Genomic DNA, 14,725 nt, shown 5'->3' with positions numbered 1-14,725 from the left:
CACGCGACCAACTCCGCAGCGAAACTGAAGCGGGAACTGAAACTGAAATCGAAATGAAAGCCGAAAGGGAATGTGGCAACATCGGCGGCAGCAGCATGAGGCTGAGCGCGCGCAACATCAGTCCAAGCCACTTCGGCAACAATTACAGCAGGACCCTTTGAAAAATCCCACATCTACCACACAACTACAAGGTATTGACTGTTATTATGGTTTTCAATCAACTTGCTGTGCAAAATATAATCAAGATCCTTGCTTTTATAAAATAGTTCAAACCCTTTTGCGTACCTTACATTAATGAACAATGTTGGTAATAACAGTTTGTTTTCAACTTTAATCCTAGAAGGATATAGAGATCTTGTATTACACATCCAAAATTGTTGACCCATGTTGCCCCATCCCTTTTAATGCCCACAAACCGCCCAAAACTAACATGCCCACACTTTTGGAAAATGTTTTGATATTTTTTCAGTTTTATATTGCTCTTGAAAATGTATATTTCCAACGACTACAAACCGGCCACGCCCACAATTTTAAAAAAAGGTCTGTTTTTTTTCGTATTATTGCTTGTCTTCCAATTTCTATCGGTATACCAAAAACACTTTAGCCACGCCCATTCTAACGCCTACAAACCATCCAAAACTCTTACGCCCATAGCTATGAACACTTTTCCAATTTTTATTTATTTTATTATTTGTTTTTTTCCCCCAATTTCTATCGATATTCCAGAGAAATGTTGATATTTCTCGAACGCACATCCACTAGCTGAGTAACGGGTATCTGATAGTCGGGAAGCTCTCTCAATTTTTTTTTAAAAAACTGTTGCATGGAAAAATTACAGTACCAACAGCAACAGCAAAACCAACAACAGCGCTAGCAACATTTACAGCTGCAACACGCACGCCGGCAACATGTTTCACAGCAACATAAACAGTAACACAACGAAGCTTAAGTCTCCGCACCCCGCTCACAACTCATCCTCTCACAATCGAAACTTTCCCGTTACTTTTCTTTAGGAAGCTTTTTGCTACACACATACACACACGCCCACGATGGAGGTCAAAATTGCAGTTACAGATAAATCTTTTCCTAGTTTCCCTTTATGGTTTCTTTTGCCTGCTACTGGAATATGGTAATCAGTTTTTTCCTCACACTATTTGTATAACCGTTGCTGTTCCCTTTGAGAGAGTCATTCTCTTTTAAAGATATGTATTTTTTATATGCAGACCGGTTTCCTGGCCCTGAGAACTTTTGACTTAATAAAACTTAAAAAAACATAACAAAAAAGGAAAATTCCTAACTTGTTACAGATAAAGAAATGCATCCTGACCCCAAATATGTATAAGGTTGCATCAAGTCGCAATACTTAACTATTTTTACGACCGCTGCTGTGTGTATGTAAGCTGGCAGTTTGCTGACGTCGAAGTCGCTGCCTGTGTGGCGCAAAATCCAGCCACAAGCAACAGGACAGCATGCCAGAATTCCCTGCTGAGTGCCGCACCACCAAACGGCCCCCTGCCCCAAAAATTCTGGAAACTCCGCTCCCTCCTGCCACGTTCTTAGAAGAAAGCCCCATCCATGCACACAAGTCTGCCCCAAATTTGGATGAAAACATTTCGGTGTAACTCGTGGCCCGCTGTTGCTTCGCATTGAGTTTGCGCCTTGGCCATGTAACCCGCAACCTTCCGCCCTGCACCGCCCTGCGCCGCCCTGCACCACCCTGTGCCACCCCTAACCACCCTAAGCCAGCCTGCACCAGCACCACTGGAGTGCTTAACATAACCTACTCACTGCGGATTCGTGTGTACCGAAATTTCCCCCAGCCCCGGTCTCAGGTGCAGGCGAAAGCGATTTTCCATGCTGCTCAAGCGGGAATTCTGGCCAGCATTTTTTCGCCATCCAGCTGTGCAGCAGAAATAGTTATGCTTCCATTACTGAAGCCAACAGGACGAAATCGACCATTAGCTCTCCGGGGGGCTTGGCAAATATGAAGGGGACTTTGCATTTATAAACTTTTAAACTACCCTTTATGATAATCCTAACAAAAACTTAGTACAGCTATCTCAAAAATTAGAAGTCACGTATTAGCGAACCAATACTTTTAGATTTTAAATGATATATAGTTATTGAAATTTAAACTTGTTTTACAAATTTAAAATTTTTTAAATGTTTTTTATAACATTTATTATAAAATACCAATGAATTCATTTTGCATACCCGTTACTGAAAGAGTTACCCTATGAAGTATATTTATGTTTAGTCATGATGACAACCCGTCCGCCTGTCCATCCGTTTGTCCGTCCTTTTGTCCGTCCGTCTGCCCGTCCGTTTGTCCGTCCGTTTGTCCGTCCGTTTGTCCGTCCGTTTGTCCGTCCGTCTGTCCGTCCGTCTGTCCGTCCGTTTGTCCGTCCGTTTTATTATCCCTCTGTCAGAAAGTGGGCAGGTAGATTTCTTGTAAACATTTTACATAATTCCTTTTATTTGGTTTTCATCGACATGGTTTCGGTAAATTATACATTGATCAGTTATTTGTATTTTTTTGGGCTTTTATATGGTTTCACTTGGAACATAAAATATTCGTAGTATTCATGCGTATGCTATATGTGGTTACAATCGTGGGTAACGTAATACTCTATATGCTCGGGTTCTATAGGTGGCGTCTCTACACAGACGGGTATAAATATATATATATATACATATATTTTTGTATATGTATATGTATGTGTAGCTTAGCTTGAATACGATACAATATAGCGAGAGTTCCTGCCTTGCTCTTCGGGTTTTAGTTATTCCTACTTCGTCGTGGTGGATTTGCAGATCTTCTGTCGAATATGTGTATCAAAAGAGTGGCCGAAGTTCTGGTTGGACTTTACTGACTTTCCATACCCTGCCTGTTGCCCCAGCCAAGTGTAAAATATATCTTATCTCTCTTTCTTGCTTCAGATCCCCGTCTCTTTCTCTCTATCTCTCCCTCTCTCTGTTGCCCACCATCTCGTTTTGTTTCGTAAGGTATATATATTCATATATACGTTGTAGCGCTTACAAAAATATCGATATTCAAAGAAGCAACAAGAAATCACATGAAGTATTTTTTTGGTTTTTCGTTTTCGACTTTTTTCCATACACAAAAAGCGTGCTACTCGCATTAACTCAGATTCCACACAAAGTGTTTGCGCTCTAAATAGTTCTATATAATATATGTAGGTTGTATATAAGCCCAGTGGAGGGATTTTTGGTGCGCCTGCACTTACCAAAAAACAACGAAAACTGTAACCGAAACCGAAACCGAAACCGAATTTGAAAACCGGAAATTGGAAATTGGAAAATGGAAACTAGGTAGTTCGCCTGAGAATAGCAACGAATCGGGTTCGATTATAACAATACACGGCTAACACATTCCGCTCTCTATAACTATGCTTCGGGTTAATGCTTGTATAAATATTATAATATTCGTTAAATATATATCTTTACACATATTGGGTCGCACAAACAAACTCAACGCTTCGCAGCCATCAACAACAATTTCGTAACAGTTTCGTGTGGTAAGTGTTCGATTTACCTATAGAGATATAGCCCCAGGATCCACCTGTCGGGCAACTCGAGTACAAAATTTCTTCTCAGCGCTTGCAGCTACAAATGAAAAGCAGAAGAAAACATAACTAACAACAATTGCAGTTCGATTCGGGGGTGCCGTCAAATCTCCTAAAACGATGCCCTCGACTTCGCTTTTCTTTCTGAAACTCTACTTATTGCCGATACCCCTCGGGTGCCTCAAAATATGTGAATCGTGGTTTCAAGTGGTTTCAGTTTCCCATAACTTTCATGGCGCTCCCCCGAATGTCGTTGAATACAGGTGTATACTCGTATATAATAATATATCTAATTATTAGCCAAAGCGATAACATAACATTAACAACAGTTGGCCGCAGTCGCAGCCGCACAGCATTGCCATATATAGACGATATCTAATACAATATCCATATATGTACGTGATCCACTCCTGGTTCTCTCGAATATACAAAACGTATAAATATGCCACTGCCTGTGTATAATATAATCGGTATATCCATGTATATTGTATAAGTATAAATAGTTTATCTTTTACGTTGTTCGATTTCCACTTGATTTTCCTTCTTGTGTTTTTCAGGTCACTACAATTTCCTTAATTGTGTTAAATTTCTTTAAGCGATTCCCAGCCGTTTCCAAAAAAAAACCATTGCGGATTACGGGAGGCCTCCCAAAAAACCACAGCGAGATCCTCAGCTAATTGCAATCTCTAGGGTGCAGGTATGTCATATATGTTATATGTTATATGTTATGCGCTATTTGTTATGCGTTATATGTTATATGTTATGTATATATGTTGTAGGGTATACGTTAGTGGGTATGTGGTATGCTCACGCTTTGTGGTTGGCTATATACCCCTAAGCGCTCTCTAACTGCGATTCTACGATTCTAGTTTCTAGGTGCTAACAACATAGTACGTCGCATGCTCAATACTGATCGGCAACTGAGGTCTCCAGGAACTGACGATGGTTTACGGATGGCTGACGATTCGTCCCTCCCCGTCTACTTGTTCTCGATGATGGTCTGAAGCTGGAGGACCAGGCTCCTGGACAGCTGCAGGATCGACTGGGCGTTGTGGCGCTCCGCCATTTCTGCAAGGATCGTGAAAACACAGATTTATCGCAATTCAAGGTAAGAGGAAAATTACACAACGGGCACCCTTTTTCCGAACTTTTCGCGCAACTTTTCTGTTTTTACAATAAACGAATTTGTATTTGCAATTTAATTGCAAGCAGTTTCGTAAAATGTAAAGACGTTACTAGGATTTTCGGAATGAGGATGCTCCTTTTGCAGGATTAACTACTAGGTTTATTACATATCATAAATATATTTCATAATTAACCGTTTAGCTATTTAGTTTATTTTAACTACTATTTCCTTTTCCTGATTACTTTTAAGTCTTAGAATTTGTAAACCATTACCATTGAAGAACTTGATGACGTCGGTGAAGTCCATGCTGTTCGAGAGGATGATGTCGCGATAGGTCTCCAGCAGGGCCAGGGCCAGGAAGAGGACGAAGTGGCCGGAGGCGATGTGCTTGGCCGCCCAGATGACCTCCCAGGTGGCGAAGACGTCGTCGTAGACGAGCTCCCTCTTGAAGTCGAGCAGGAACCACCTGTAGCAGAAGTAGAAGTGCGTGTAGTCGCCGTTCGAGTCCATCAGGTCGTACATCTCCGAGTCGAGGATCTGGATGAGGGACCTGTGCGAAGTGGGGGATTAGTCCGACTGACTCAAATCTTGGCCATTAAGCACTCACCTCATGTTGGCAAAGTGCATGTCCATGGCTCCGCCGCTGGGAAAGTTCTCGATCATGCGCTCCATGAGCTTGCAGAAGCAGCTGTAGCTGAGCGACTCGTCGTCGAAGATGACCAGGAGGGGAGCGACCAGGTCGCACATGCCCTGCATGTAGCCCACGTCCAGGTGCTCCCACACGTACGTAGAGATCACGTTGCGCAGCTTGTCCAGGTTCTCGTTGGCGAAGTACCAGTAGTTCCTGTCGCACCGCTGCACGTCCTTCTCGATCCGGTGCAGATTCAGCCCGAACTGCTCCAGCAGCTCCACGCTGTAGACACCTCCGTTCGAGCTGGCCGGCGAGACGCAGGCGGACTTGGGCTCCTGCAGAGCATCCAGCGAGGCGACCACCGTGATGTCCTCGTTGAGGGGCGACATCAGGCTGGTCTTCCTCGAGGTAAACTCCTCGGTGGGATCGTCGTCCAGGGCGTCCAGCGAAGCCGCCTCTGTTATAATAACCGCAGTGGCTGGCTGCGATGATTCCTCCTCATCCTGGTTGTCCAGCCTCACGTCGTCGGCGCTGTGGAACTTGCTTAGCTGCCCAGGGGTCTCCTCCTCCTCCAGCTTGGCCTCCGCCATGTCGACGAACTCGTTGCCCACCGTCTCATAGCTGCTCGTCGATGGGGAGCTCTTGATGCTCAGCATCAGGATATTGCCGCTGCCATCCAGACCCAATCCCAGATCGTTTTCGGTCTCGGAATCGGCAAAGCAGTTCTCCTGCAGACGTAATGGTTCCATATTGTCTATGTTTTGGAACTCCAGAACAAGTTGCTCGCTGAGTCGCGGCATCTCGCGTTGATCACCGTCCTCCTGGTCCTCCTGATCCTCCTGGTCCTGCTGATTTCCCAGGTTCTCCCGATCCTCCTGTTTTTCAAAGACCTCATCCTCGGGGTTACGTTCCTGCTCCTGCTCCTCGGCCTCCTGGCCCAATTCCGGCTCATCAAACAGATCACCAGGATCGGAAATGTCCGAAAAGTCATTGTCATCGAAGACATCATTCTCGCCCTCGTCCAGGACCAGCTGCTCCTGATCTTCCTCGCCGTTCCCATGAGCAAGCTGCAAGTGTTGGCTGCCGTTGGTGAGTTTCTGGTGGGGATTCGAGGAGCTAGCGGCATTGGCCGCTAGACGCGCCTGCTCAGCACTCAATTTGGCCACGGCCAGGGCCGTCTTCTCCTTTTCCCGCTGACGCACGATGGCCTCCACAGCCAGCCACTCGCTCATCGTCGTCTCGTAGTAGTGCTTGCAGGTCTCGTCCTGCTTTTTCCGCTCCTCCGGCGTGGAGCCGAAGGCGTAATGCCCCAAAAGGTAGGGCCACACCTCCTTGCGCAGCTCCGGCTCCACGCCGCCGAAGTAAACGAGTCGATAGAGCTCCAAGTCGCCGCTGATTACCCCATCCTCGTGCATCGCCAGCCACTTTTCACGGGTCAGACCCTCCTCGTCCGCGGCCACTGGAGGTGGATGAAATAACATTTTATAAAATATCTAGCTATAAAAAGGAATACCTGACAGATACATAATCTAATCCAGACAAAGTAGACTATTTTAAAAATCGAACAACTCACGATCAGGCATGATGCGGCCGTTGACCAGCCCGGATAAGTGGGTGCGGACCGTGGAGAGGTGGCGACAGTAGGCCAGCCAGCCGTAGAAGGCCCTGGAGATGATCTGCCGGCGCATCGTGGAGCACACCAGCTCGATGCTGGTGCTCTGGCTGGCCTGGATCAGCGGCGTTTCGCAGCTGCTCTGGTCGATGGAGAGGCTTTTGCTGGAGCAGTCGCTGCTGCCGGTGGTGGAGCAGCTGCCGAGGTGCTTCCGCCGCGGACTGGATCGTCCCAGCTCCAGGATGGGGTGGCTGGCCACTGAAAAGTACAGCACAGGCTTTCATTAGGAGACCCAGTGCATTCGAATGGGTTAAACTGCTCTTACAGAACTCCTCGTGCTGGCACTTGCTGACCACACGGAACACATAGTCGATGGGCGTCTCGTCGGCCAGGGAGCCGCCGGCCTCCATCACGGAGGGCAGGATGTGTCGCCTCACGCTCTTGGGCCAAGGGAACAGCTTGCCAATGCCGCGCTGCGACCAGAGCGGCGGATCCAGCTGACCATGTGGCAGGAGACCCGTTTCCAGGCAGCTGAGGAACGCCTGCAGGTGTCCGCCTTCAGGAAAGTGAATGGGCGGCCGCTGGACGCCGTCCTGGCCCACCAGGATGATGGTGCCGCCGGTGTCGCCGCCGCGATTCTGGTGACAGTGCACATAGACAATCTCGTCCACGTTGATGTTGAGGGCGTAGCTCCAGTAAAAGCTCTTGTCGCCGCCGTCGCCGTCGTTGTAGCCATTCATCAGCTGGTTGGGCGTCCACTTGATCGTCAGCGACTGGATGCTCTGGTGCAGACTGAGGTATCCCGGCATGGGCTCGGACACGTCCTTGGGCAGCACCAGCACGTTGTTCTTGCCGTAGAGCAGCGTGGTGCGCGAGTTCTGGTGCAGCGATTCCACGTAGTCCTTGGCCACGCTCGCCGGCGAGCAGGCCTTGAAGGAGCCACTGCTCGTGTCCTCCGAGCTGGTGTGCAGGCTGCGCTTGAAGTTGATGATCGGCCGGTGGGTGGTGGGTGGCGTCCGGTTGCCCGAGCTGATTCTGTGGCGCTGCACCTGCGATGCGGAGATTACAAAGAAATAAATATCTATTTTCGGGTGGCTACTTATACCCTAATTCAATTCATCAAAAGCCAATCCTTTCCATGAATGGTACCGGATATGGTTGACCGATCTAGGTGGTTGTTGGCGGTATTGAAACAGACGGATGGCTAAATCGACTGATGCTGATGCCAGTTACCTAACTGCCCTGCCTTACCTAACTGCAAGGGGATCGTGACTATTAGATACCCCTTACTCAGCTAATGTGCACTACGTGCTATCTTTTATAGGATAATTTTCCATTAGACTTTTAGTCAACCCTTAATTCTTTTATATACAAACATTTAATACAATGCAATAATTAATACAGTAGTCCAAATGGGCCCTTTATAGTTCGCCAAACTTCGACGTTTATCCGGACAAACATGTAATCGGACTTGGTTAGTGATTATATAATATAAGCTCTATACGGTCGAGGACATTTCCTTCTGGCTATTACACACTCATAACGAAGTCTCGTATACCATGTAGAGTACAAATTATACAAATTATTTTAGCATGCGTACTTCATTGTCACTTTCGGGAGGAGCACACTCACCAGCTCGTCGGCACAGGGATCGGACCAGTAGTGGTCGGCAGTCTTGGCCCGGGTGAACTCGAGGGCACACGGACCCACCAGCAGGGAGCTCAGGATGGAGCCGTAGTCGGGATCGGCGACCAGCGCCTCACGATCGTAGTAGCTGTTGGCGTTGCTGACCAGGTGCTCGATGATCTTGGCCAGCCGTTTCTCGTGCAGGGCCAGTCGGATCCACAGGTACTTGACCAGCGGAGCATTGGCCCCCACCCCTCCTCCAGGTCCAGCTCCCGCGCCATTGGAGACCGTGTTGATGGTGGTCACCGAATTGCTGCTCCCGCTGCCCTTGCTCAGGAGCTTGGGCTTGATGATGCTGTCGCTGCTGGAGGAAGATCGTTTGCCGCTCACCGCGTGCGACTCCTGCGCGAGTTCCAGCTCGAGGAGCCGGCGGCTCACGTAGTCCGCCTCCGGGCAGATCTTGGCTATCTTCTGGATCAGCGCCGTCGTCGACGAGGTCTTGAACAATCCCAGAGCTCTTCTGCGCAGGCCGTGGCTCAGGCAGGCCTCCACGGCGCCGCACAACGAGGTCACCGAGCTGCTCTCCTCGTGGACGTACTTCTTGGTCACCGCCTCCTCCATCAGCTGCTTCACCTCCTTCTTCACGCTGGCTATCAGCCGCTCCTTCAGTTCGGTTTCCGCTGAATAATAGAAAGCAAGGAATTCGATATTTCAGTTAGGATCGTAAAATCTGCTGATCTCAGACTATAAGCAAAATTGTTTGGCAACAATTGCTCACACTTGTAAAAGGAATCCTTGGTTTTAAACTGAGAACACCTAAAATAAATAAAGTCTAAACGAAGGAAGTCGAGAGGCAAAGGGTTGCCAGAGAAGAGGGGCATTTTGGCCACCAAATGGGAAATTACATATTTACCTTCGTGCGGTTATTGTTAATCCCAGGACCTCTCCTAACGACCGACATGACACTTCCACTCCCACTTTTTACCTCCCCACAGAGCACTCGTAACGGAGGCCCCATAAATGTGCTTTGATTGATTGTACATGCCGCAGTGTTGCCCCATGGAACCCTCCCTTTGCTTGGCATTAGCCTACCCACAAGTTCCCACATTCCACATCCCTGTGTTCAGTGTTCAGTGTTCAGTGCCCAATGTCCAATAACCTGCCCCCAACTCGTCTGGGATTGCGTTTGCTTTTGGAGTCCACCGACCGACGTCAATCATTTTCTCATCGCTGTCAATTTTTTGTTTCGTTAGCTTCAGTGCACATAATCGTCCCTATGCTTCACTGCCCCATGTACCAGCATTTATTAGTACATAAATGTACGCCGAACACAGTGCGTATGCGTAATTTATCATTTTTTGATCGATTTAATGAAAGAAACAAATTTCTATTTTAAATATTAAAAATTCATATAAAATCTGTATAATGAGTTGAATTATTTACGAACTGTTATAATGATCGCTGTTGGTAAGTAAATGCTAGGCCGAACACAGTGCGTATGCGTAATGTTAGAACATTTCCATCAATTTAATACCATAATAGGAGAGCAATTATTGATTTTAAATATTATGAGGTAGTGTAAAGCCTGTTGCTGGGCTGTAATACTTAATGACTATAGTGAATCATAGTGCTTTGTATATTACTGAAGACACGGCGTATGCTTAGCGAGTGAACTTTTTAATCAAGAAAGTTAGGAGCTAAGTTTCTTAAATATCTTAAAGAAATAAAAAGAAAAAAACATATTTAATTAGTTCGTTTTGTAGCGCATTTGTCAGAAAATCAGGCTAAATCATGCATGGTAACCTGTTGCGCCCGAAATTAAAATAAAACGCATTGAACAAAATCTGTGAACAACACTTCAAGTTTCGTTTGTGCTCCTTTAGAGCCCTTTAATTCCTACACGCACTGTACACGCATGTACGCGAAAGTCCCGGCATCGCTCTATATACAAATATGCTAATAGGATGAAACGACCACGAAGTGGGGCAGGCCGAGAATGGAAAAGAGCCAGGAAGCAGGCCGGAGGCAGGGTGCGCTTCTAATTAGAATGGAAATAAAGGATTTACGCTGCTACGTGACATGGACCTACAATGTCTCGGATCCACAGCTCAGAAGCCAGGAATCGAGAGCCGGGACTAAGTTCCCGGAGTCGAGGAGTGCCAAAATCGATAAAGGAACATCCCAAAGACATTGCAACAGTTCTGTGGGCAGTTCAAATGTTTCAGCTTCGGAAAACAAGCTGAAGTTTCACAACTAAATTCAAATAAAATCTAAATGAATTTGAAAGAAAATTAAATTTTTATTGGACTTCCCAGATTATTAGGCATTTAACAAATTTAAGTCGAATGCTGTTTCTATTGTGGCTGAAAGTAACTAAGTAGGTAGGTGAAAAAGATCGAAGAAATATTACAAATCATTAGAGATCTTGCTTTTTTTCAACGCCCACCGATAACAAATCGTTTCGAATAAACGCTCCAATCTGAAACCACGTATGCATCAACAAAAGTCACTTCATTTCGGGTTCGGATGCGTACAGCACATTTTCTTAACATTCAAACTATCCAACATACCGCACTTTGCCTGTAAAAACCACATTGGAAATGCGCGAGGAGGCGGCAGGAAAATACGAAGTGCATTCGGGCACATCGACACATGCACTAAGTTGTTTATTTTCGATTCCCTCAGCAATTTGAGTGAAACATTGCGATAAACAAGACTGCGTGTGTGTGTGTGTGTGTGTGCGTGTGCAGAGTGCGGCTGTGCGTTTGTGTGTGTGTGTAGTAACCTTGACTCGATGCTAAAAAACTTCCTTGAATTCCAACCTACAACAACAGAGCGAGACGGACGAAAGGGCGAGAGAGGGAGAGGGCAACACCTGCGACGCTACCAATACACACAAACAGGCGCACGCACACGCATGCACTTGACCCTGAACAACATAAAACAGCTGATGACAGGGCGAAGGGCAAAGAGAGATAGCAAATGAGACGCTCGCTCTCGCACTTTCCCTACGCTCTCTTTTTGCAAAGAGGGATGGCGAATGTGAGTGTGAGTTTGCATGTGTGTGTGTGTGTGTGTGTGTAGTCGCTCTTTAATTTGCCAGTAACACAATAACAAAAACGACGACAGGGGAGGGTCCCTTACACACACAAGCACACACACAGGATTAAATCCCATGCCAGGGCGGCCATATTGCTCAAACATATGTTTGTTACCGTTACCCAACAAAAGACGCTACACACACGTTCGCCAACATCTGTGCGTGTGTGTGGGTGTGTGCACAGAGAAGAGCACAAACAAACAAACCGGGAATTTAATAATGGGATTGCAAGGACGATTTCTTAGGGACTTTTCAACAGCAATTGCCTTGTTCTTTTTTAAATTGTTAAGCTAGTTATATTAAAACTTATAACAATTCCAGTTAAATGTTTAAAGTCTTAGAATTTTCTAACATTTTTAAATCCCTTTTTTACAAAAATTTGTAATTGCAGTTGAGATAAATAACTACTACCCATAAATGCACAATGATCAGAGATATCTGCATTATTAAGCGATCCAGCAAATGCAACAGTGCGTATACGTCATAAAATATTGCTCATACGCAGCCCTGCTAAATATGCTGCGATTTTTGTAGTTCTCAATGCCGTAAATATTGGAACGCCTTGATAATTGGTAGACACAAGGAGCACTGAGGGAAAAATGTATTTACTTATAAATAACAAATTTGTAGAAATGGTTAAGTCCATAATTAAATCTAAGGATGTACATATGTACATAGGCAATGGATAAACGGAGTGAAGTTCTGCTATAGTTTCTTAACGATTGAATGAACACCGTCTGAAAGGTAAATGTGAGAAAAGAAAGCCGGACAGTCAGCGCGTTCCTTTGATTACATTAATTGCCGGGCAATTTGATTGCTTTCAAATGAGAGCCTGTGGGGGTCTGAGGGGCGTGGTCCGTGGCCCGTGGAACTAACCGAGCGTAATCGCATCGAACGACGTAATGCAATTACCGGTTCCGTCCGGCACTAAGGGTCGCTATATGCGGTACATATGTATGTACATACATACATACATATGTGCGATACGGGCACGCTATATATGGCCAATTAGCCAGGCGCGGAAAGGTAAGGGCCGGGTGAAAGGCGAAGACAAACAGCAGATTAACGCCAAATTGACCTATTGGCCGTGAACTTGAATTTCGCATGGTCAGTGGTGGTCAGTGGCAAGAACGTCACTCAATCGATGCCAATTAGAGCGGCATTACCTGCGATCCACCTGATTGCCGTCTGATGCACCATTTCCCGTTTGACTTTTTAATTATTAAGCGATTGCCTCACTTTCCGGCATATATAATTGCATAAAAGTCCAGAAGGTGATTACCGCTGAAATGCCAAACGCAGACTCTTCTCTCTTCTGCTGGCAATGGCGGGCTAAAGAGGACATTAATTGGACTCCAGTTAATTAAAAGCAGCTGTACTGTATTATACCTCCCCTAGCTAGTTAAAAACGATATCAATTACCATTATTTGTGTCCTCTCACTCAAAGTTCGCCCCATCAGAAGCGCTCTTAATAAATAAAGCAAATCATTTCCATTTCAGCTCACGGCTAACTTCTATGATGTATCGCCGCACTCAAGTTAACTCAATCGCAAAGTATTGTTCAGAAAGTTTGATTCTAAGGCGATGGAATTAATACACATGTGTGTGTACACATCTATTCCGCTTCTTTCCCCGCACAACACCACCCTCTCGATTTTATTGAAGCAATTACGAAAAGTTTCGCTTTCCTTAGCTTTCAACATACAGCGATCTCTGCCCAAATGATTTCACTAAAATTAAGTTAAATTGTGGAAATATTATGGCAAATGCTTTTTTCTAAAACTGGTTAGACATCAGAAGCCCTAAGTAAGATTTACTCCTATTCATTTCTCAAAATGTATTGAGCACATGTAGAGCGGTCCCACTGTACTCCTATATTTTAGTCTTCTTCCAGCTTTTCTTGCAGAAACGACGCCAAATCATTTCACTTTCGCACCTTCTACGCATCAAAGCCAAATACAACAAAAAAAGGCACACATACACACACACTGACAAAAGTCCTGGCATTTTGGCATTTGTAAATATGTGTGTGTATGCATTATATGTAATTGGTATTTGCCACGTTTGTTGTTGCCAAAATATTAACACTGGAAAAACAGCTTTTACTTTCCAAAACATTGTGGTGCGTAAATAATGCCAAGTAAACATAATTGTCAAGGTCCTTACAATATTTAATTAAATGAATGGTCAGTTATTAGATAGTTCTTTGATACCTTAAGAGTTTTTCAATTTTTATGAACTCTATCCATTTAGCCATCTCATTTTCAGTGGTGGGAAACTTTATACAAATACGAGAGATCTTTTATACTCGGATTCCAAATTTCCGAAGAACAAACAACGTTATCAAGACCAACAATTTTTGTCAGGTTATGTGCACCATGTAACCATTTTGTCGCTCAGTGTACGGGGGGAAAGTGGAAAGAGTAACTGTTTCTCACTCACCGTTGCTGACGTCGCCTGAGGCGTTGGCAGCGCTGCCGGCGCCGCCGCCGCTGAAACTGTGTAGCATGTTCATCTGTATTGGTGGTTGATGGACGCGCTTTCACTCGCTCTCTTTTGCTTGCTTGGGTCAAATTGTTCCTCTCTCTCTGCCAGCTGCTTGTTTCCTTTTGCTTTCCTTTGTGTTTTCTTCTTTTACGCTTACTAACAAAAATTGCTGTATCAAAAATTTTCTTAGATTCGTTGTCTCATTTTTTTACTTGGCTTTTGTTAAGATACAATTGTAGTTTTGCTACATTTTTACTACTACGCACGCACACACTCCCGCTCACGCACACACTTATATAACAACAACAGAGTGTGTGTGATGATGCTGCTGCTTTGTTGTGAAGTAGTTATTCACATTTTTGCTGCATACTTTTCGGCTGCTCCATCCTCTTTCGCTTTTCGCTTTTGCGTGTATGTGTGTTAACGCAGCGTTTAATTAGTATTATTTTGTATATTTATTGCTCCTGTCGTCCTTTGTTTATTTTTGATTTTGTTACTTATTGTGCCAGTTGTTGTTTTTCCGCCACTCAGCAGCTTTTCCGCTCTGCTCGCCAG

The 14,725-nt window shown here is 45.3% G+C and overlaps 1 protein-coding gene across 1 annotated transcript; it reads right to left on the bottom strand.

Annotated features, from left to right (window-relative positions):
• Nucleotides 1–3,956: 3,956 nt before the first annotated feature.
• On the bottom strand, nt 3,957–14,272 carry LOC122624428 (small G protein signaling modulator 2). Its single transcript, XM_043803961.1, has 7 exons — nt 14,126–14,272; nt 8,589–9,262; nt 7,282–8,005; nt 6,918–7,214; nt 5,321–6,803; nt 4,986–5,263; nt 3,957–4,655 (listed from the first exon to the last, which is right to left on the bottom strand). The coding sequence occupies exons 1-7, from the start codon at nt 14,196–14,198 to the stop codon at nt 4,567–4,569; spliced, it is 3,618 nt and encodes a 1,205-aa protein (XP_043659896.1). The 5' UTR covers nt 14,199–14,272; the 3' UTR covers nt 3,957–4,566.
• Nucleotides 14,273–14,725: the final 453 nt, after the last annotated feature.

This window comes from Drosophila teissieri, chromosome X, assembly GCF_016746235.2.
Source record: "Drosophila teissieri strain GT53w chromosome X, Prin_Dtei_1.1, whole genome shotgun sequence".
In the NCBI taxonomy this organism is placed as follows: Eukaryota; Metazoa; Arthropoda; class Insecta; order Diptera; family Drosophilidae; genus Drosophila; species Drosophila teissieri.
The sequence above is the reverse complement of the archived record's forward strand: the minus strand, read 5'-3'. Positions and strand labels throughout refer to the sequence as shown.

Coding starts and splice junctions, on each gene's coding strand:
- LOC122624428 (XM_043803961.1), bottom strand. CDS start 14,198: ATGAACATGCTACACAGTTTCAGCGGCGGCGGCGCCGGCAGCGCTGCC. Junction 9,263..14,125: donor CTCAGGCGACGTCAGCAACG/GTGAGTGAGAAA, acceptor TCTATTATTCAG/CGGAAACCGAACTGAAGGAG. Junction 7,215..7,281: donor GTGCCAGCACGAGGAGTTCT/GTAAGAGCAGTT, acceptor TGTACTTTTCAG/TGGCCAGCCACCCCATCCTG.